This window comes from Balaenoptera musculus, chromosome 10 (genome assembly GCF_009873245.2).
Source record: "Balaenoptera musculus isolate JJ_BM4_2016_0621 chromosome 10, mBalMus1.pri.v3, whole genome shotgun sequence".
NCBI classification, from domain to species: domain Eukaryota; kingdom Metazoa; phylum Chordata; class Mammalia; order Artiodactyla; family Balaenopteridae; genus Balaenoptera; species Balaenoptera musculus.
In genome coordinates, this window is record NC_045794.1 from 35,516,309 (window position 1) to 35,541,290 (window position 24,982).

General features: G+C 37.4%; 1 protein-coding gene across 3 annotated transcripts in view; it reads right to left on the minus strand.

Annotated features, from left to right (window-relative positions):
• NELL2 (neural EGFL like 2) overlaps window positions 1-24,982 on the minus strand; it is a 357,101-nt gene that overhangs the window by 84,207 nt on the left and 247,912 nt on the right. For all 3 annotated transcript variants that reach the window (XM_036866748.1, XM_036866747.1, XM_036866749.1), the window contains 2 exons: window positions 14,017-14,139; window positions 11,154-11,249 (listed from right to left, as the gene is read on the minus strand). In XM_036866748.1, the coding sequence (XP_036722643.1) occupies window positions 11,154-11,249; window positions 14,017-14,139 (219 nt within the window). The remainder of the gene's footprint in view (window positions 1-11,153; window positions 11,250-14,016; window positions 14,140-24,982) is intronic.

Here is a 24,982-nt window from a genome sequence, read left to right on the forward strand (position 1 = left end):
TTTTTATTATTTCAGGAAGTACCCTTAGACACACAGTTTGAAGTAACTACTGTTATGAAAAATTGTAACAAGAAGAGTCCTAGATCATTCTAATAAACCAAGGTCAACTAGACCCATGTGAAAATCCTCTAGGCCTTTAGTGCTTCTAACATTTGGTCATCTAGACTCTACTGGAACATGGAGGCTGGGCCATCCCACTTTCATATGATTCTTGAGATCAGCCTATTTCTTATTTGGAGCTCAAACTTGTCTTCTGGTAAATGTACTAGTTTTTCACATTACAGCTACACATAAAATCCTAAATTCACATACTAGTTTAGCTCTCCATGTACTTAAGGATAGTTTGTATGCTATCTTTCAAGTTTCTTATTTTTTTCATCTCTTGGTTAAACATCTAGGGTTTATTCAACAATCCTCTTATATCTGCCAAGGCTTTCATCTCTCAGGTAACTTTTCCCTAATCACACTCCCATTTGCCAATAACCTCTTAAAATCTGTTGGCCAAAGTGAATATAATATTCCACCATGGAATAAGTAATACAGAATTCAGGGAGACTATTCTTTATATTATTTTGTGGACTCTGTTTCTCTTAACACAGACTAAGTATATATTTTCTTTCAGAGCTAGCGCATTATACTTTTGCTCATACTTAACTTGGATCAGCAGTCAAGTAAACCATGAAACTGTTAAGTCGGTTTCCTCTATCCTGTGCAATTGTTTTTTCGAACCCAAATTCAAGAGTGTATTTATATTTTATTAACATTCATTGAATGCCTACTATATGCAAAACATGATGCTGAGCCTTATGAGAAACACAGAATTGTAGGTGTCCTTTCTATTCTCAAGGAACCCATATACCAGTAGGAGGGAATAGGGAAAAGGGGGAGAAGAGAAAGGACAACTAAAGAAAAGAAGACAGTTGAAGGGTAGGGCAAAGGGCACAATGAATGTGGGCCCAAGATGTAAGAGCTCAGAATTAAGAATCTAAAAATGAAACTCTGGTAGAAGCAGTGTGTCCTTATTTGAAAGCTGAAAGTAGGACAACTACAGGAAGTGCTTTTAAATGTTTGTTAAGTGTCATAGGGTTATTTCGATCCTCTTGTTCCTACAGTCTGAATAAATTTGAATCTTGGTTCTGTTTTTTGCCATATTAGCTACCTTCCCCAATCTATGTCATTTGCAAATTGGATTCATCTTCTTTAACTTGAGTGTATACCCATATATTTGATATTAAACTGTCCCTGTGCACCACATTTTAGTCTAAATCTAAAAATAAATTACCTAGAATATATTTTATTCTCTCAAAAACCAGGAGAGTTCTTAAGGAAGAGTCACTTATCAGCTGGATAAAGCTGACCGTTATGGGTTTGTTGTACCTAAGTGCCAGTGGCTTCCTCCAGAAAGCTTACACAAAGAAAGAAACAGAAACTAGCCATGGATATGAACCCTCCAAAAAGAAGTACAGACTCTCTTTGGGAGCATCAGGAATTGAGGGAAAAGAAAGAAGTAGCTGCATCCACAGCTCTGTTCCTAGTATATTCTATTAAGCTGTTCATATTATAATTGTTTCTTCCTGTGTTCCACTCCATTTTCATTCTGCCACCATGAGTGTCACCTCACAGTCTGCAGATTTATTAGCAACCAGAATTCAGAACTCACAGGAGTCACTAAGCATCAATAAAATCACACTTGTGTTTAAAATGAGTGACTTTTTTTCCAATTTCAGTCATACCTAAAACTGCCTCACCTTAAAACCTTCTTTCTACAAACGCATGGCTTCAAAATAATTTTAAATTCATAAGTGAGGTCATTTTTAAAAATGGAAATTCCTATATGGCACAAGAAGAAGCTAAACACCAGATTTGGATTTTATGGCCCACATGGTGACAGCAGGATCCTTGAAGGGCTGCCCTTCAGCTTAAGTGTAGGATAGAAACACACATACACACAAATAAAACATTCACCACCACAGGAGATTAGGAGAAGACACCATTTTGCCTGTACTTCAGTGGGGAGGAAGAAATGTTTGCTCTTACAGAGTTCTGAGCTTTAAAATTATACCATCTCTGTGGTATACCACTTGGCAAAGAAATTAACTCAAATATTGATTGCAATACTCCTGGTATACCTGCAGAAGCAAATGCAAAATTCCTCTGGAGAGAAAAGACCTCAGGTTTCACAGGTAAATCTTCAATGAAGATAAGATCAGACATTAAAAAGAAAAAAAAACAAAAAACACATAAGGCAACACTGTATCATGGGCAAGAGTCAGCAAACACAACAAAAGGCAGATTTAGATCCCCTTAACTTCAGATGATTTAGACCCCCCTGAACTTCAGACAATACAGCAACATGATAAAGATTATAATGTAATATAAGTGTTTTAAAGACATAAAAGAAGGAATCAAAACCACAAGAAATGAATAAGAACTAAGGGAAGAAAAACAAAAGAACTAAATGATTTGAAAAAAATAACTCCTAGGAATAAAAAAGATAGTTATTTAAAAAAAAATTCAGCAGATAAGCTAACAAAGGATTAGACAAAGCTGAGGAGAGGAGATAACTGATAGACTGGGGGACAGATATGAAGAAATCACAAAGGTCACAGCACGAGAGATAAAGAGATGGAAAATACTAAAGAAAGTTGAAGAAACATAGAAAGATAACGGCCAACATACATCCAATAGGAAGTCCAAAAGGAAAGAATAGAGAATGAGAGAGAAGCAATATTCAAGGACATAAAGATGAAGTGTTTTCCAAAACAGATGAAAGAGACGACTCCTCAGATTCAATCATCTAAATGAGCCCCAAACAAGATAAATAAAAATACAGTTATAATGCACTGAAACCACAAACCCCAAGGAAAGGAGGATCTTCAAAGAAAAGATGTATTTTCAAATGAATTATTGATACAATTGAACTGACAGCAGACTTCTAAACACAAATCTCAGAGGCCGGGAAGGCAGTGGTATACTTCCCTCACAGTGCTTAGAGAAAACACCTGGAATTCTACACCTAGCTCACCTAAGACTGAAAATGGCATAAAGCCCATATTAGAGAAAGAGAGTTTGCCATTAATAGACTCACTCTAGGAGAGTACTAAGGTAGGTCCTTCAGGAAGAAAGAAACAAAACATAGAAGAAAGAAATGGAATGCAAGAAGCAAAGATAATTTGACTATAAATTAAATGTGTCCTAGATATATTTTGAATTAGAGAAGACTAAGTCCCAGATAGCTATTCGTGTCTTTACCACTTTCTAAAGTCTCTCCAAGATATCAAGTTTGTACCTCCCCCATTATATTTCTAATGAATAGAAATTCATTGGCTTATGTCTGTAAAAAAAAATTTAGACTATATGAAGGAGAAAGTGGCAGAACATTCCCAACCAAAGTATGGGGGTGCCCAAAGGAAAAGAAAGATCTTGTACCCAAGATGTGCATTCTTATTAGCAACCCCAGAGTTACAAATTAAAAGTCTATTATTTGAGTGGTAGCATGCTCCTATAACACTGACTTTCCTATTTGAATCATTCTGTCTAATGAGAATATATCAATAGTATGATTTCCAAGGCATACTCTTAAGGGGAAAAAAACAGACGTTTAGGGAAGAGATAAAAAGGAAATTTACTTTTCATTGTATGTCCTTTGTCCTTTTAAATTTTATACCATGTACATAAATTGCTTTTTCAAATATTAAGTATTCAGTTAATTAATTTTAGAATAATATCAAAGAAAAATCTAAAAAGTGACTTTATTTGGTTTGCTTTGAATGAAAAGAAGAAGAGGGGATATGGATACTAGGAACTCAAGGGTATAATACAATATAAGTTATATTCAAGGGTGATCCCTTGAAAAAATTAGCAATACTTTTAAAGCAAAAGTGAAGATCTTTTCCAAATTCCCAAATAATCCATTTGGCTTTTTAATTTTTTTTTTCTTTTTTGGAGACCTGCCTTCTAACAGCTTGAAACCTACATTTTTTTCCCTTACATTAAGTCCATGATGTGTCATCATTTCCAGTGTTAATTAGGTAGGCCTTACAATAAAAGAGCCTGAAAAATTTCCCCATCAGAGTTGTTATCTATTATACATGACTGATACATGGAAAGAGTAAGATTTTTTTCCAATTAACCTGAACGACTTGGAAGAATGACTTTGAGATTCAACACTGAGAACTTTTAACTACTTTTTGAATAGTACAAAGACAAATTTCCATAAAACATTAATTTTTAAAGATTTGCATTAGGACTAAAATAAAGCAATTATAAGTAAATGTAAAGAATGCAAATTCCTAAATTAAACATTTTAAACCATTACAGTGTAGTAAAATTATACTTAAAGCAGGTTTATAAATAAATCAAGAAAACTGGAATTATTTCTAATTCCTAACCCTTATTTTATAACATTTCAGGGTACATACTGCTAATTTAAGGACATCTAAAAGCTTCAAACAGCTCTGTATGTACATTTTACTTAAAATATATAATATAATCACATCAAATATCATTTATTGAGTGCTTACCACATCAAAGACATGGTGCTGTGCACCTTGCTAACATTACTTCTTTTAATCTCCAGAACAACCCATGAGGTAGATATTATTATCTTCATTTTATACACATAAAAATTAAGGCATGAAAAAATGAAGTAACATAGAAAAGGTCACACAGCTGGTCAACAGTAGAGCTAGGACTCATGCTGATGTCACTCTGACTTCAATTTCTGTGTTCTTGACCACTCTGTTAAATGCTTCAAGGAGAACCAAGGTTTGGCATAACATTAAGCAATTAAAGGGTTATTTAAAAGAGGTCAAGGATCACCAACATAAAGAGAAGACATGTCTTAAGTACCTAAGTTAACTCATATGCAGGTATGGTCAAAAAGCTTTTGGTGAGAGTTTTTGTTTTTAATTTGGCAACAGGAAAAAGTAACATTGGGATCTAAACACCTAATTCTTCCAAAGTTCATTACTATGCATTCATTCATCAAATGTAATTTATTCACTTTTATGACTAGAGACCAAGTCTGAAGACCAGCAAGTATGACTGGAGTCTCCATCTTAGGCAGAAAATGGCTTTTGTATGTGAAGTTTGTATTTGTTTAGCTAGAGCAAAATGAATTCAAAATAATATTAAAAAAAGATCACCGTTGTTGGTAAAGCGAAGGTATTTAAAGATTTTCTTTCTGATTAAACTATGTTAGCTCAACATTTTTACTCAAATTCTCCTCTTCTCCTCCAAAAAGATATACATTTTGGTAATGGAATTTCACTGTGAGTCATTTTGGTTAAAAAAAACCCCAAAACATTGGTTGCTATGTATACTACGTATGCTATGGCAGAAATGTTTTGAAATTTTTCTTTTGTTTCTGAATTTTTTTCAGTCTATGTAAAATGATATAAAATGATGTAAGCGTCTAAAAAATATGCCTTTTAGAAAAAGTTACATGATCATGAAATTAAATCAATATGTTCCTTTAATGATGAAAAATGTGCTAGTTTAACAATATCAGGAAATGTAATACAGTTCGACATTAATAATAAATGCTAACTATGCATACTACTGGCAAAATAACTTTGTTACTATAAATGAATTGAAGGATTTTTACTACCTATACTGTAACAGTAATAATACAAACTTTTAAAAAATCAATCAACCTCAACCAATTTGAAGTTATCTTGGACGTAAAGCAACGATCACATATGCCTCATGCTTCATTTTATCATCTTGAAACTACAGATATTAAAAAGCTACGAAAACACTTAGGAATGCAACTTAAATTTATATTCATTTAATTACTCACTGTAAATAATTAAAATCTCATCTCATGTTTTGATCTGTGGTCAAGAACACCATTATTTTACACACACACATACACATAGACACAAAGCCATGTATCACTAAAATGTCTGATTTCCTTTTCTTTGATATTGCAGCATATTTTTTTAGCTTTGCCATTTGATATCAACTTTTTCCCAGTTATAAGCATCTCAATTTGATTTAAGTCAGCAGTTACTTATAGGGGACTGTCAAATCTTTTAGAGTTATGCTGTAAATCATGACTGAAAGATTTACTTTCAGTATAATAAGACAGCTTTGCATATTAATTAGATCAGCAGACACATGTTTGCTGAGGTTTAGCAATTGTGCAATAAATATAGCATGGCAGTGATAGAGCTGTTAAACCTCAGCACATAGATTTCTAATACATTTTATTGAGTTTATCCAAGAAATAATCACCTTGCTAAACCCAAGTTAACCACATGATGGAATATTAGGATGTTTAATTAAAAATGAAGTTATGCTGTACAAGTGGGTCACCTTACATAGCGGCTAAAAAAAGAAGGCCATGAAAAATTAATTTTACTCAATAAAAACATACACATAGCCCTTTTGTGACGTTGGTAAATGGATTCAGCCATTTCACTAAGATACACATGATGCAGAAATAGACTAAATAAATTTGGGGGAGGGGGTTCAGAGGAGACTTTTTCAACTAAAGTAACAAGGGTTGGTAAATGTCATGCACATTAGGATTGTCTTTCAAAAAATCAGTAAATCCTTTTACGTCATCCTCAGAGATCCATTGTGAGGGCTCAACAGATGACCACTGGGGCCAGGAATTAATCTCCTCTGTAAGCTATCAGGCAGCATCCAACTCCAGCAGGCCACATTTATGCCATTCCTATACATGGGCAATCTAGGCAATCCTGACGCTTTCCCTACCTTGGGAGAGAAAAACTGCCACAGAAGTCACTGTTAAAGACAACAGGATTATCTGGTAGCTGAAGGGGTGGGCATAACAAAAACACAGACTTCATGAGTGATGATAGTAGGATGAATTCCTCTGAGCATATACCATGGCATAGGCAGAAAGGAAAGAAGGAAGGGAGGAAGGGAGAGAGGGAGGAAGAGAGGGAGGGAGGGAGGAGGGAAGGGAAGGAGGAAGGGAGGGAAGGAGGGGGGAAGGGAGGGAGGGAGGGAGGAAAAAGGAAACACTGGAATAAGAATCAGAAGATGAGTTCTAAATTGCAGATCTGTATCTATAATTAAACACCATATATAAGTAACTTCACCTCTCTGTGCCATAATTACCTCATCTGCCACGTGAAAGTATAAGACCAGATGACCCTGAAGCCCTCTTTAAACTAATATTTTAAAATATCCAGTAAATATGGAAGCAACCACATCATCTCTTTCTTCCTCATTTACACCTTTGTTTATTTATTCAACAAATAGTTGTGGAGCACCTAATAAGGTATAGGCCTTACACTATGTCTCAAAGATTCAAAAGTGAACAAGTTATACCCTTTACCCCCATAAAGCTCCATGCCTGGTGTGGAAGTGAAGAGAGGAGACAGATGGACAAGAAAATGAAAGCTGGGTAGATCAGCAGGGGTCAAATGTTGAAGGTCATGGTAAGACATGTGACCTTTATCCCGAGGGCAATGGGAGGCACTGACTTTTTTCTGTCTGGGGTGATATGATCAGATTTGGGCTTTATAGTCTGTGGAGATTGCACTGGAGAGAGATGCCTGAGAGGCCTGAACTACTGTAGTTGCAGCCAGACTTGAAAGAAAGGGACCCTAGTACCGAGAACATAAAGGACTTGACTGGATGTGGAAGGGGTGTGAGGGGGATGATTCCTTGAGTACTGGTGGGAGGGAGGGAGAGGGGGAGGAAGGGGGCGGGGGCGCGAGGGCAGGAAGAAGGGATTAAACTTGGTGGATACGGCTGCCACTCACTGAAACAGGAAATAGACGTGAAGAACCGGGTTTTGGAAACAGAAGAGGAAGAGGACATGAGGCAGGAGCCATGGAGGCGATGAGAAGCTCAGTTTGGGGTCTCTGGATTTAAGGTTCCCAAAGAAACATTGGACATTTGGGTTTGGATCACGTGCCACAGAATGAAATAGCACTTAGTTCTCTTTATGAATCATTGAAGATTCTCTCTAGAGGTTCTTAACTATTTGGAAATCGTATAACACATATGAAATCTTTAAGAGCCCAGGTTCTCCCTGCAGAAAAATGTACACCTGCACAGATACTCAGGGAATTCATGGACCCCAAAGCCCATCCATAGACCTACAGGGGTCCAGGAATTCCAAGGTGAGAATCCCTGCCAGGGGGATGAGGATAAATATGGCAGTGATCGAAAAAGGAAGTAACTCAGAGTTCCTTGTCCTGATGACATCAGAGAAATGCAGAAAATGTTTTGATTGCTTTGAGTAAATTGCACTAGCAATGACAGACAGCAGATATGGCAAAAGGCTGGCCTGAAGCTCACCAAACCAGTTTCATCTTCCTGGACACTCAGCTCAGCTACATTTTCTTAACCCCTTGAATCCATGTGGTTAGATCTTACCAATGGTATGTGAGGGGAAGGGACACTTCTGACCTGAGGCAGTAACACTGGGTGTGCATTTTCCATGCTTTCTCTGTGGTCCTCTTCTCTAGCAGTTTTAGAGGTCATGTACTGGGCATGGCTTCTTCACTAAATGGCAATAGCCAGGGTCCCTAGTTTGAGGAATCCCAATCCCAATCCCCCTCAACTCTCTCCTCAATACCTCATTCAACATATCAAACTGAGATGTGAATGAGCAATACACCTTTTATATTAACCACTGAAATTTTGGGACTTGATACAGAAGCTGAGGTTAGTTACCTTTATTAATAAAGTAAATATCAATAATAATAATAATAATACCCATCATACGTAAGGTCCATAGGTTAATAAAACAATTTCATACTATCTGCTTTAGTTTTCTTTACAGGACCTATTGTTACCTGACATTTATTTTCCTGTTTAGAGTCCCTCTATTCCACTACAGCATAATTTCCATGCAGACAGGGCCTCAGTTTTGTGCACTGCTATATCCTGTTTCTAGATCAGTGCTCAGCATATAACAGATCCTAATTAAACATCTGTTGAGTAAATGGGTGAATAAATTATTTCAAATGGGTCTCTTCTCATCTGAAGGTATTTTTTTTAAAGGGCACACCTTCTATTTATAACTACATCAACAAAAATGGTGGTGTTGGGAGGTGAGGAATTGGGATCTAACCTGGAGCAATAATTGGGACAGATGCCTTAAGGCAAGCATGGGTATTACATTTTCCCAGATAGGAGGCATTCTCTCTCCTCTGTCATTAGAGTGACTTCAGAAGAAACTTTGAAAAGCAATTATATAGATAAAAACCTGGATTTGGGGGTAGAAAGACCTTAGTATTCAGCTGCTAGCTCTGTGATGTTAGAAAAATTAAATCATGACAAACCCAATATTTTTGTTTGTAAATGGATAATACCTCCAAGATAATACCTATCTTCGAGGAGACCTGTGAAGAGTAAGGTGATGTACAGAGGGTAAAAGACACAGAAGTTATGCACCGTGCCCAAGGCCACATAACAAGGCAAGAGTAAAACTAGATTTTAAACCTACATCTTTCTCAAAGCCCTTGGCTTTTTGTGTTTGTCCTCTTACAGACTGAAAGTTCAAGGATAATTACACAGAGAAAGCTAGATATTCTGCTGGGTTACTTTTAACTCCAGTTTTAAATTTTACATTGCTCAGATTAATCTTATGCCATTCCACACTTTCACAATCTCTCCATATAATTTTTTTTTAGTGGGGAAATGATATGCAGGATTGAGTATGACCATTATTCATCCCAGATTTTCTGGGACAGCCTTTATTTCAAAATTGCACACCACTGAAATTCCCTGAAAAAGCCACTATTTCAGTATCCAGACTTTGTACCAGAAACAGCATAAAATACTGTATTCAGGAAACATAGTTACCATAGGTCTCAATGTACACCTTGTTAGTGTACCTTGATGCATGTGTGGGTACTACTGGAGATCATGGGATAGAAACATTGTAGAACCACTGCACTGGAAGTACCTGATCTTGAGCTACTAAATCCTATGATAGTTAATTATCAGAAATCTGTATTTTTTTAGCAAGTTAACAAGCTCTATGGGTGATTCACATGCATGATGAGTTTTGGAACTCTTGATTTTGGAAATGATCTCCTTAAGAAAGAGGCCCACATATCAAAGGTAGCCACTAGGCATTTTCTGTTAGAGACCTTTGTAACCAGTTAGTCACTGAAGTTTGAAAAGCACCACTTAGAGGTACTTGCAGAAAGAAAGGATGTAGTGATGCTTTTGTGAGCATCCTTCTGTGCTCGGTGGCAGTACTTATTCAGTAAACTTTTCACTTCTCAAATGGACCAGAGCATTTTCTTTCTCACATTCTGATCAGTGTATTTATTAAACCCGATGACTGCAGGTGGGATGGAGACAGGACATTCACTGCATCTACTGCACTGAGATATATGGAAAGCAAGAGGAGGTGGTAACCACTAATCACCGGTGGCAGCAGCTTTCTCTCAGGGAGAATAATCAGACTTTGTGAGGTCATCTGCTATTAGAACCCACTTAACCCAAAGAAACCAAAACTACTACTGATATGATTTTAATTAGGGGCTAATACTCAAGGCACTTTTTAAATTCTCAAGGTGTGTTTTCAATGGACAAAACATCTTACTTTGAGTCATAAGCTATATACAGACTACACACATATATATTTTTTAATATTTTTAAAAGTTTCTAGTATTAGTATCTATCAGAAAGAGTAAGTTCAGAACAGACTTGGATGAGGAATAATTAAGGGGTAGAAAACTTTAAACACTTTGTAAACAGACAACAATGAAAAAATATTAAATGGACCAGGTAAAAATTTATTCAAAATTCTCTAATGTGGATGCAGGAAGTAGTGTGTCCCAGGAAGTGAGTTGGCCATAAGCTTGAACTCTATCCTTTAATATGGGCATATAGATTCCAGGAAAACTGGGCGCCAAATGAGTAAAGTGAATTATGAAGTCATAAAATCCTGGGCGATCCCACATATTTTTCTGAAAAAGTTCAACATACTTCTAGTTATAATAGCTGCAAAACCTCCTTAGAGTGACTTTGGGCAAACACCCAGTGACTACGCCTTACTGAAACTTCCCACCTCCTGCCTCCTAAGCTTCCGTGTTAATAGCGAGCGCCATGCTTTGAGAGCCCACTTGAAACATTACTTTCCTCATTGGTTACTTTATACATTGGCGTAAAAATTCATCTTCTAGAAGATGGTATGATATTCTTACCCGTTTCACAGCTGGGCCCGGTGAAGCCTTGTGGGCAGGCACACACGTTAGCGGCAATACAAGCTCCTCCATTCCTACAGCCATCTTTGCAAAACGCTAAAATAATTCAGATACATAATTTTAGCACTTTAGAAGGAAGTAGTTCAAGATACTCCAAACTAGCTTTTCTTTATTGCCTTTGATATAAATGCTATTATAATTTCATATTCAAATAATACTTTCCATATAGGTAAAAATTTCAACACAATTTGTAGACTAGTACTCTTTCCATTGTTAAGTATTTCACCTGTAAAAGAAAATACTGAGCTTTCTTTTAACAAACAACAGTAGCCTTACAACACAGGAATTAGAAGTAGTATTGCACCTCAGTGTAGCAATCCAGCTTGAAATTAAATCTAAAAAAAATGGCAGCTATCCTAGGCATCTTCTTAAGGAAGAAACCACCACCTAAAGAATAAGATACAGAAATAAGAAATAATTGAATTCTATATGGCTCTGATCATTCTACACACTGTCCAAACTGTCAAAATACTAGAGAAGTGTCCCATCCTTCAAAAACTTCTAAATCAGTCCTGGTGATGAATTAGCCAATAATGAGAATTTGATAAAGGAGTCTTCAAGAAGGGTCTTGAATCCCTCTGCCAAGGATAGGTCAGGATCCAGGATCAAGGGCAAAGGCATTGCACAGCCTGTTGTGTTAAAGTGGGTTTGTGAGTGAGGGGAGTTCTTCTGTGAGTAGAAAAAGAAGCCAAGCTCTGAGCCACTGCAAGGGTGATCTTTTGAGATGCGCTGCCCTCAAAAAAGATGAGAAAAACAAGATGAGCAGGATGGAGTACCCTTAGAAACTTCTGTTTCAGCTTCAACTTATTCTTTGACTCTGTAAGGCAAAGGCTGTTCCCTCAGCCTGGCAAGGCCTGTTGTGGATGAACTCAATCAGCCTGTTCCATGCCTGGGGCAAAAGCTTTTGCTCTAGTTCTCTGGCATGTGCTTCCTCTAATTAGTTAGGATGTACTTTCTCAGAGTGGGAAACTGTAGCAATCTGAGATTCTGCTACTGAATTAAAGGAAGGGGCACAAAGAGGCCATTTGGCTTCTTTGGTTCTAGGTCTTAATCTGTCTTCATCCTAGGCAAAAACAATACCTAGTCACCAAGAACTTGCAAAGAGATTAGGAATTGAAGCCTCATGAAAAGAAAGGGTACACCCACCAGACCATGTGTATATCCTCCTTGGAGTAATTTGCAAGGTTGCAGCCTGTTGCTAGAGAATAGGACTCAATGATTCAGATCCTACAGCTAAACTACTTCTCTCTCAGCTTTTGACGTTCCCAGCAGAGATGCACACAGGAACGGAGAGTCTTTACTCAGGCAACCTATAGTTCTAATTTCCAGAAGAAATTTATAGACGCTGGAAAGTTCTCCTTCCTTCAAAAATAAGAATTATCTGTCTGCATCTTCTCACGGCTTCAAGAATTCTTTACGCTATAAACTTTATTTTTCACATTAATAAGGAGTGAGAGTCAAATGCAAATAAGAATGAGAAGCTGTTGGGCTTCCAGATGAAATCTTAACTCTCAGAACATCCAGATGCTTTGGGGAAGTCCTAAGGGTGCATTTATACCATGCTATGGACTTGAAAGTCTAGCTTTCCTCAGGATCCGTCCAGTTTCTGAGGAAATCTTTGTGGGATTTAGACTCCCAAATGCGTAGGCCTTTAACATTGCTCTAAACTACAGATTTCCATAGACTTTGACAGAGTAATCCTCTGGCCCACCCCTATCTGCATCCACTGTATGATTGTAGACCAGGTCTGAAAGTCATGACCAAAGGACACGGCATTAGTAACAATTCCTTGTTATCTCCTGTCTCCCATATACATGTAACAAAGAAAATTAATTTTGGTAAACTCCAGGATAACGAACACAGTACATTCGAGGAATGGACCAGTTTTGAAGCTTAAAGTGCCTGAATTAGACAAATGATAAATAAATCTATATGACGTAATAAGGAATATGGGCTTTATCCTATGGAAGTTGGTGGAGTTTCCAGGATAGGACCTCCGTTTTCCTTGTGAAGTGGGAGGTAAGCTCATCTGATGAAGGAAAACGAGGGCATGGATAAAAGAGTGAATTAATGGATGGTGGTGCACTATAGCTGGAATATCTGCTGATGGAAATGAAAACCTGAGAATTATTGACTGGTAATGACAAACCAGGTAAAATGGGAAATGGTAACACATAGAAACCTAAAATTCCCAGTTAATTAGTACTCAGCTCAAGAGAGAGACAGCAGAGAAGAAAAGCTCTCAGACTGACCCCAAATAGATATTTCACAGTGGATCATGGTAGTAAAACAAATAGGTTGATAGGGCTGCTGAAAAAAATATAGCTGTAATGTTTGGACTCAAAAAGAAATATCGGAACCTGGGAGGAGACTGGTAATCTGGATGAAAAGGACAGGTCAGAGAGATTAAAGATGAAAAACTGTGGAAAGAACAGAGTGGGCAAACTGGAAGCAGAAGGACGTGGGGTTAGACAATAAAAAGCTAAAGTTTAGATTTCTAGAGTGGAGTAGTTCTGTACAAAAATGCCCAGGATGTGATTATGGCTATGATTCCACTAGAGAGGAAGAGAGGTGGAAATCACTGTAGTTGAGGTCATGGAGCATTAAATCAGAGTTGCTGAACAGTTTGGCCATTTAAACACTGACGTAATCCAAGAGGAAGCCCATGAGCTACACTTCAAAGTTCTCAATGGCTGTGGGAAGTACCCAGAAGGCAGGTAACAGTGATGAGAAAGGGTGGAGGGAGGGAGAGATGGATTGCATGATCTCTAATGGAAGAGGTGCCAGCACTTAATTCTTTTACCTTTGCACATCGTTCCATTCCCGGTATAGCCTGGCTTGCAAACGCAGTTGTGTCCTCCGACAGTATTGAAGCATAAAGCATTTTCATCACAGTTGTGCTGATTTGTGACACATTCATCATGTTCTGAAATGAGGATACGTTTTTGTTACTCAAAGACAGATTTTCAAAACCACCGTGCTTTAAATTGCACCTTCATCTTTGTTACTGTATGCTATTTCTTTCCAACACAGACATACACAAATTACCTATTAAAGAAGAGCTTGTATTTTGAAGTACTGTATACTCCTCTTGAAGTACATACATAGTGTACACACCCACAAACCTTAAACACAGAAGGATTTGGATACAAGGCCCACCAATAGTAGCAAGGAATAGAAGGAGAGGAGAGGGAAGGATGGGGATTAATTCTCAGAAGTAGATCCCAGAGCCAGCTGTTTACAGTCTCAGTGGTTAATATTTGGGGAATTATCTCATTATATAAGTCTGCTACCTAACTCTTTCCTGTAGCATGGAAAGGGTGATAGGAAAGGATGTGTAACTGTATTGCTCCATGAATCCTGACCTGCAGGATAATGGACTTGAAGCCCTGTGGAATTAGATGCAGTTAACATCTACAACCACACTTGCAGGCATAAAGATACACGTGCAAACTGCTGGGGGAATATCTGAGTTTCTTAGTAAGTTCCCTCTTTCTGCAAAGGAAGTATCACACTTTTATTAAATAAGACTAAAACTTGCCTTTATAATATGTGCAAATGCAAACTCTGAGATATACAATCAATATGATACCTCCTTTAACTGTGTGTAACTTGACACTTTCAAAAGCACTGAATCATTTGATTCTCCCAGCCCCGCTGTGAGAGAGGCAGAACCAATGTCATTATCACCATTTTAAAGATGAGTCAGTGGTGGCTCAGAGTGCTTCAGTAGCCTGCCCAAGTTCATGGAAATATTAGGCAACTTCAGAATGCTAGCTCAGTGTTCAGCAAAAATGTAAGTGTGAGGAATAAATACAGTAAATATGAGAAAGAAAACAGATCTAACATCGAAATCAAGATGAGTAGGAAATGAAATACAAGTGAGGAAATGCATACAAGTTAGTTCAGCCATCTAAAATCCCTACAGCCTCACTACTTATTACCCAGTCTCTTACATAAATAGTATTTAGGTCTAAAATTAAATATATATTTTAATACACTTACATTGATCGAGCCATTAATTCACTATGATATAAATAATCAAAGCAAAAAGAAATATTGCTTTTCCACTTTAGAACTTTTTGCATTCCAAACAATATGTATCTATCTATATATTATTCTAGACAACATAATAGTACTGTATCAGTAATTTTGAAAAAAAATTGCCTTTGACATATGTAGTTGAGATTAGACTAAAATCATTTATTTTAACTATAATACTAAAATAGAATGCTCTTTGTTTTATATTTAAAAAATAAAGATTAACATTTCATGATGCTATGTCCTGTGTTATGCAAGCACAAAGTTATGATAGTTTTAGCTATAGACCTACAATAAAATCTATAAAGATTATTCCCAATAACCTTTCAGACAGGTTTCAATCACTAAGGTTTTAGAATTACACAAATAGATATTCTCCAAATTCCTGGCTGAATTTCCCCAAATTATATAAAATTCCACCTTTATTATCTAGAATCAGAATACTCCAGAGTTTTAAATAAATTCATGCATATTGATGATAGCTTAGAAAATGGCTGGATTACACATGGGTGTCCTAATTGGGGATACCCTTGGACACTATTAAATATCGGAGGGACCAGAATGGGCAGCCCACCTCCTTCTGGGTTCAGCTGCCTGAAGCAAAATAAAACCACACTGTGAAGTTTGCAGCTGCTCCCAATTTTCTTCCCACTGCAATTCAAAGTGCTGCAGTTAATCTATAAATCTCTATACAGACAGCCGTGGGGCCCTTTAAAGACAGCTGCTGATTGATTTGATGTTGTTTTCACCCCTGCCTTGGTTGTCCTCTTAATTAGACGGTACTCACTGGGTAGAGGAAGGGCCTAACAAGATTCAGTTTAGCAACCAGTATGATAATGTTCAACAAATGTTAACTAATTACGCAACCTGGAATCTGGTTTGTCCTTTACTCTTGGCGGCCACTGAAATGAATAAGTGGCTTCTAAGCAACTCAAGGGTGAAGACAATTTTCCGGTTTTTAAATGCACTGGCGCGCACCTGTACATATATTGTCCCCTCTGCCTGCAGTGCCTGCCCTATGGATTCTCCTGGAAAACCCTTACTACTTTTAAAGATTACACTAAAATGGCATGTCTTCTGTGAAAATACCTTTCTCTCCCCCTCCCACAGAGCTGGGGCTTCTGTCTGTTTTCCCTAGCATGAGATACAAGGCTGTTTTACTATATTTTATCATAAGTGTCTACTTCTCCTTGGTTCTCTATTTTCATGCCCCACCTGCGAGTGTGAACTTTTGGAGAAGAATTTTATATTTTTCTTTGTATTTCATTTCAACATTCAAAGAAAGTGTCTTGAATAAATGACTGAAAGAATGAGTGACCAGGGACTTCCCTGGTGGTGCAGTGGTTAAGAATCCACCTGCCAATGCAGGGGACACGGGTTCGAGCCCTGGTCCGGGAAGATCCCACATGCCACGGAGCAACTAAGCCTGTGTGCCACAACTACTGAGCCGGCGCTCTAGAGCCTTTGAGCCACAACTACTGAGGCCCGTGTGCCTAGAGCCCGTGCTCCGCAACAAGAAAAGCCACCGCAATGAGAAGCCCACGCACTGCAATGAAGAGTGGCCCCTACTTGCCGCAACTAAAGAAAGTCCACACACAGCAAAGAAGACCCAATGCAGCCAAAGGACATACTTCCTATACCGTTATCATTCAAGTCAATCCCAATTTGTTCAATTGTAGACTAGACACCAAATGGAAAGCTACTGAAACCTAAGCTGTTTTTTACTGATTTTACTATGGTGGTGTTTTACTTGGTTTGGGATATTTCAAATATTAATTAAGATAGCAGGACATATTTTGAAAACAGAAAGTATTAATTCTTTTATATTGTCACTTTAATTTTTTTCAAACTACTTAAAATAAAGTTGGTTATACTCACAGTTATCAACTAAACTGTGATCTTAAGAAAAGCCTTTTAAAAAGCCTGTACTGTAATCTCACAGAAGAATTAACTTTAACTTGACAGCCCTTTAAAAAAGAGAATGTGAATGAAGCAAGGAGCAAATATTCTATAAGGTCATCTCAATAAATAGTTAATTATTGCTGCTCCATATCCACTTTTGGTCAAATGTCAACTTCATACTGTTTCCCTGACTGACATACCCCTAAGGACTCAACCACCAACCCACCAGTCAGCCTATCCATTTTTAATACTTCCTTCAACATTTTTAACATATAATACATAAAATTAAATAAAATAAGGAGGGAAATATTAAGACAGAATTTAAATCCATATTACATTCCAGTGTCTGAGAAGAGCATGTCAGGATATAATTGTGAATAACTTCTAAGTTTTATTTCACGTATATTGAAAAGCAGACACATCAGATCTGATGTTCAGAATATCCAATCCATAAGATCCAACACTATCTTCATATCCTCAGATAAAATGTCATTGTTCATGTGACATGACAGTCCAAACAATAGCTGGGATTGAAACCGAATGCACCCCTTTCTTTTTCTTTTCTTTAAAAATATTAGCACATAATAATTTTAATCAAAATTTAATCACTTTTGTACCTATGAATTTTAAATTTAAATAAAATGGAAAAAAAGGAAAAACATTATAGAAAGAAAACATCACCCCTCAACAGTTCTAAACAAAAGTAGTACGGGTGTCAATTATTACAGTACCTTATATACAGAATAGATAATGTTACAGTGATAGCTAGCAAAGATTTGTCCTGAGTGCCATATTTTGTATGCTCTGCATCTTTACATACTATGTAAAGCTGATTTCATACCAGTGACAAGGGTCAGTATAGTAAAATTCCTCTATGAAAATAAAGTAATAATATACACATTTGGATTTATCTAAATGCAGATGTTACATATAACAATAATACTTCAGTTTCACTGATTAACTCTTAACCTGTTTAAGTTAATGTATCTAAAATCATTTTAAGACTCAACACCCAACAGATCATCAGTCGGAATGACATAGAGTTGGATTCAAATTGGATTTTAAAATTGGTATTCATATTGAGCTGTTTCCAGAATGAATGTACTATCTAGAGACAAGACAGCCATTCTAAAATTCATATAGCTTTTCTCACTATGATTTCAGCACAGACATGCAAAACACAGAGCACATGTTCTATTCAAGAATTTCACTATGATACAAAAGGCAAATACTACAGAAAATAGGAGTGAGAAGTAATTTAAATATATCTACATTTCAATTCAATTAAATACAATTTTCTTCAATGTCTATTGTGTTTTAGGATCTTTTCGGGATTAAAAGTATGATTATAAATAGTAGCTATCCTCACAAAGCTTATAGTTTAGTTGGGGAGATAAGACAAAAACAGTTGCCTTTAGTGCATGGCTTCATTATGAGAAATGCTGAAGCAAGGAAGAAATCTCTGTTTTAAAAGGTCATAGAGATCAAAGGAGGAAGTCATTTCTAGTTGGGTCAGGTGGGAATGCAAGAATAACTTCATGGAGAGCAGAGCATTTGGCATGGATATTTTTTATGCATGTGTGGGGAAGAGGCAGGTTCCAAACTGAAACAGCATTTACATACTTTGCTTCTTTTGTTTTTGGAATCTTGAGTCTCTTACAAATTTGACTGAACCTGAATGACTTGTAATAATCCTAGTTCTATTTCAGTGCTTGCATACCACATACTTTGTAATATACACTATCTCATTTAATCCTCTTATTAATTAGGAAACTTTATTATTTTTCAGAAAATTAAACGTGGCTTATAGAAGCTGAGTATCTCACCTGAGATCACACAGCTGGTAGGTGGTAGAGCTGTGAATCACAACATCTGACTCCAAAAACTAGGTTATTGATTGCTATGCAATAGGGCCTCTTGACATTTAATGCGTAGGTTTTCCCTGATCTATTTTTTTATCCTAGTGTTCTTTTTTGTAATTATCCAGAGGTTTTGAATGTTTACACATTACAAGTCTTCTAATGTTTCACAATTAGGAAGTTATCATCTCTTTATTGTATTTTCTAGTATTTTTTTAACCCTATAGGAGCCTTATTAAAAATTATAGAACTCCTAGGGCAAAGCACTGAGGTACTTTCTGTTCATACTAAAATCTACATTTTCACACAGTTGAGAGACATTTTCAAAAGAAAAGGAAGATATCAATATGGTCAAGTACAAACGCCTGAAAAACAAAGTAACCAGCTCACAGAACTTGGACTCCAGCACTAATTCTCCCAGCTTAAAAATCTCTGGAAACTCAACCGTAATGTAGTTTGGCAACCAGATAACTCCAATGTCCAAGAGTCCTCTCCTCTGATACCAGTGGTCAGGCCCTAGTAACACTGTCCACTGCTTCTCGAGAATTCTGTTTTATATCCCCCAGCAATATACTAGATCCTTGGGCTGACACTTTTACACAGCAAATTCCACTCTTCTGGTAACAGAATGTAATATAGCTTCATAGCTGGCCCAATACCCTCAGAGAATCTTTCTTTTCCTCTGATAGATTTCTCCAGTTACAAGAATTATATTGTCTATGCTGCATCTTCTACTTTCCTTTCCAAATCTAGAAATGTTGGGAAAACAGCAGCTATCAGGGGTAAGGGGTAAGTTCCACAAAGAAAACTGTTTCACTTTCCCTGACCCATGTGTTTCCTGGAATATAAATTTACAGTGAGCAAATTCTCTCTTAGAATGTAGCAGGATATGGCTCTAAACCTCGTGACAATCTACCTCAGGTCTTAACCTGGGAACAAGCTCCCTCAGGCTTAAGACTGAATAAGTCTTGGAGCAAGGAAGCCCATGGAAGTGTAATAATCCTAGTTTATTGATAACACCATCAAACTGGATGCTTAGATGGGTGGTTTATCTCAAAAGTGAAGAGGTGCTTGGTTATTTTCCTCTTATATTTCCAGAGACCAGATTGCTTGCCTTAAGATATCAATGAGGTTTGCAGCAGTTCATCCATGAGTTTCACTCATATGTGTCCCCACCAAAGTCAGTGTGTAGTTATGTGTACTGGCCCGTGAAGAGCTTCAGAACAAGACAGCCCATGGGCCTGCAAATGAGACCTCTTAATTTACTCTGAAAAGAATGATGACAATGGTGAGTCCCCAGACAATATATGCCATCTCTATTTCTCAAATGAAACAACTCTTTGGACTTAACCACAGTTCCTTAGTACATTCACAAGATAATTATTCTATGGCAGGTCTTTTCAAAGTGAGTACAAACTGAAAATAAAGATTGTTTTCTATTACAACTCAACAATTTCTAGATAGTTTGGGGGTATATTGGAAAGAACTGGAATTCCTTCCTTCCTTCTTATCCCTCCTTCCTCCCCCTCCACAGATATTTAGTGGTCTGGTATGTGAACACCAATATTGTGCTCACTGCCACCAGCAAGACGCATCCCTGAAATCAAAACATTTGTCCTAATGATTACTGCTTTGTGAGGATGATTGTTACAATTCATTAGCTTAAAATGTCCTCCATCAACTGTTCTGTACTAGGACCCTAAGTAAATATGAAGACAAAGTAGAAATATGAGAAAATTATGTACTATTTTAATAAGCAATAGCAGGGAAGCAGTGTGATACATATGCTTTCCAGACAGGCTTGGTTGGAGATGCTATTTTATCCTAAGTTCTCAGTGGCCGTGCGAAAGTTAGCCGATCTTTCTAAGTTTAAAATGAGAAAATTAAGACCTATGTTAGAGAACTGTTACAAAGAATAAACTTCAATGATGAATGTAAGCACCCCGGCAAATCACAGACACTCAACAACTATTAGTTACCTTCTCATCTTATTATCTACTTCAGTGGGAAAATTCATTTTGTCGTTATTGGCTAGATGATGTCCTCTATTTCAATTTGCAAAACCTAAATGTCTCACAGAATTTGCTCTCTTCATAATCTTCTCTGAAATCAAATACATTTTGGACATTTTTCTGGTTTCCAAAATGCCACTGAAATAACTTTCAATGGTTATATTAAGGAAAAAGAAACCTCTATCATGCTTACCCAAAGCGATTCATTTTGTTTCTTATGGTTACCTTATTTACTCACTTTATATTACAGAGAAAAATCTATTTAGTACAATGTCATTTTAACAGAAGTCTACTTTTACTTTTAACACTATTCAAGTAACTATAAGAAATTATACTTTAAACTAGCTCAATGCCTACAACAGCAGCAAACCCACTAAAACTCATTTTTAACACCCAAGCATTTCTTGTTCACTACTCAACTTTCCTGTTCATTGACCACACCAATTCAATACTGACTTCTTGTTATTCTTCAGTTTGTTCAGCAACTAGGAATTTGTTCAGATTTCCTTCCTCCGACGTGCTTGGTTTATTTTCTTCTAGTCTTTTCACTGTATGTTCAGCCTCCTTGCCTAATCCCTATTTGATCAAGAATCTTAACAACCAAAGCACACTCAAATTTCCTCTCTACCCTTACAGTAATTTCACAAAGTAATTCAAATTCTATTTTTATGGCAACATCTTGTTTTGTCCTATTTGGTGTTTCAGGAAATAAGCTTTGTCTGAACACATTGTAGGGCAACAAAATACTTTTAACCATCAGTCAGATAGTTTTCATTTGTTCTTTCAACACACATTTATGAAACTTCTGCTGTGTGATTCTAGTGCTCCGGAAGAGGCAAAGATGCATCAAAATGGGATTTGTGACCTCAAGAAACTTTTGAACTACTACAGGATCAGTGATGTGAATAGACAATAACTGTGATATACTGCAGCCATTGTTTAGTGCTGTAAGAGAGAAAATAATAGTAATAATGACAATAGCTAATTTTTAAGTGCTTACTACATGCTCTAAAGAACTGCACTAAGTGTTTTATATGCATTATCCCCTTCAGCCTTCACAAAAACCTTTTCAGGTCGGTACTATTATTACTCTTATTTTACAAATAGGAATAGAGAGCTTTCCCAGAGCAAGGACGCATCTTGCCCAACATCACACAGCCAGGAAGTGACAAGGCCAAGAGTCTTCAATGTTTGAAAAAACTACAACCTATAAACAAAGATTTCAAAAGGCTTAAAGAGGAAGAGATGAAGATCGACTGAGTGGGATTCCCATAATCCTGGGAAAGTGTCATATAACAAATAGGCCAAAAAAGTTAGTCTTAAAAGATAGGAAGGGTTTTAACAGGAAAAGGGTAAAGATGAGAACGAATATTCCATATGGAGAGAGCATGAGTGCAAAAGACAAAAGCATGGGGTATGGTCGGGCTGTTCAGCGGTTGAGCTGGCATAGGTGATGACTGACAGGGGAGAGTAAGGAACAGTGTGAACAGGTCAGGAATACAGCGTGATTTTACCTGGTGGGCAATAAATAGGCACTTCCCCCTGTACCATAAAAGGTGGAATGAGAAAATTAAAGTTGATTTTTAGGGAAATTAACTGTAATATGCAGATGAGGAGAGGCTAACTTTCCTTGACAAAGTAGGAGTCCTGTGTTAGCAAGCCAGCCTCCCTCTCTCTCCTTAATCCTTCTTTCTTCCTTTTACTCTTCTCCTTTGGAATCAGAGTTAGATTATTACTGAGAGTTGAGAAAAGAGTCTGTGCAACACTGAGAGGCGAAACAAAGGGATAAGGAAGAGGAAGGGGAGGAGGAGGGGACGTGGAAATGGAAGAAAGCAAATAGACAGAAACTGAGTGCTTATTATCTGCCCAGCACTGTGTTGGGTAATGTACCTGTACAGCATAAGGAAGTACTACAAGGACATAGGAAGAATAGCTGAGGAGCTAGCCCCCCAAATCATAAGATTCAAATCCCTTTAAGGCAGCAATGATGTCTTACTCATTTTATACAGCCCAGTTCCTATGTTTTGTGGAAGGAAACTGTGTTGAAAAGAGAGCCTGCAATAGAATGGACCACAGCGATGGAGAAAGAGGGGCAGATTTAGACACAGAACTAATGCACCCCACAGTGAATCCATTTTTGAGTCAAAAGAAAGAAAGGTATTAAAAATAGCTCAGGTTTCAAATCTGGGTGACTGGGAAGATGGTGGTGAGATGAATAGAAATGAGGGCTTCTTTAGGGATTCTGTTATTCTTGTTCTTGTCTTAGTTTGGTTTGATTTGTTTTTTTATGGAAAAGAAGAAAATAGAATTAAGAAGTTAAAATATAAAAGCAAAGATCATATTAGGAAATTGAATTTACTCTACTGATGGTGACAAGCAAACCAAGCAAAAATTCCCCACCCCAAATCTGTCAGATAACCACCTAGATGCTAAAGCCTTGGGTCTAACTCATCAATCGCCCCCAACATCCAACAAAATGACTGGCACAAAATTGATCTCCAGTGAGTATTTGTTAATGAGTGAATCAATCACCATAAAGTACGTCTCTAACATGCAAAACATTCAGAGATTTGCTAATGCCAACTATTCAAGGTATGTATCCTGTACTGACAATTCTGTACATCCCTGCTTTCTCTTGCATTCCCCTCAGCAGCTTTGCTGCGTTCTCTTAAAATGCCTGCCCCATCCTCATTCCTTCACTCTTGACACATAACCTCCCAACAACTTCACAGAAAACCACCAGGTCATCGGGAAAGAATATCCTCAGGTTTCCCACCCACAGATGAATCTGTAGCTACGTGTACCAATAAGCCTTTCTTCCTCCCAAACCAGGAATCCGGGAGTCACCACAGACCTCTCTGCACTTCCTCCCACTCACTGCATCCAGGGACCAATTCATCCGGATTCTACTTCCTTGACAATTCTCATCCCTATCTCCCATCACCATACCCACTGCTCTGCAGTTGCCCATATTTGGGCACGAAATATCTCCTTTGGATTATTGCACTAGTCTCATTATGACAACGCTGCCCCCAGTTTTGTACGTTTCCAAAGCATTACCAGAATGACTTTTCTAATAAAAACTGATACTGTCTATCTCTCCCCCATTCTCTTCTTCTCAGTTTTTCTAGTGACATCCCATTATTTTAACTAGCCGTCAAGGCACTGCCTACTCATTAAGAGTTTCATTATGACATTTTGCTCTCACCATACTGCATCATTTATAACTCCCCCATGGCATCTATTTATTAATGATGACATTAATTGAGATTCCACTAAAGGCCAAGGATCATACCAGCCAATCCCTGTATATTTCACACATGCATCCTTGCTTTTTGCCCCAAAGGCCCTTCCCCACTTTCTTTGTCTACCTCTCCTACTCACCTCCCACTCAGATCAAACAATGGTTCCTTCTTCAGAAAACCTTCCTTAAAACTCCGTCAGTCTAATTTAGCTGAGCCCCTTAGGACCCATGGAGCCTTGTGCTTAATCCCATCACAGCATTTAAAAGCCACAATAGTAGTATTAAGAGTAAGGACTTTGGAGTCAGCGTACCTCAGTTCAGATCCCAGCTCTGCCTTTCGCTAGCTGTCAAATCTTACATTAATTACTATTTTTTAAACATCTTTATTAGGGTATAATTGCTTTACAATGTTGTGTTTGTTTCTGTTTTATAACAAAGTGAATCCGCTACACATACACAGTTATCCCCATATCTCCTCCCTCTTGCATCTCCCTCCCACCCTCCTTATCCTACCCCTCTAGGTGGTCACAAAATACCAAGCTGATCTCCCTGTGCTATGTGGCTGATTCCTACTAGCTATTTTACATTCAGTAGTGTATATATGTCCATGCCACTCTCTCACTTCATCCCAGCTTACACTTCCCCCTCCCCATGTCCTCAAGTCCATTCTCTACGTCTGCATCTTTATTCCTGTCCTGCCTCTAGGTTCTT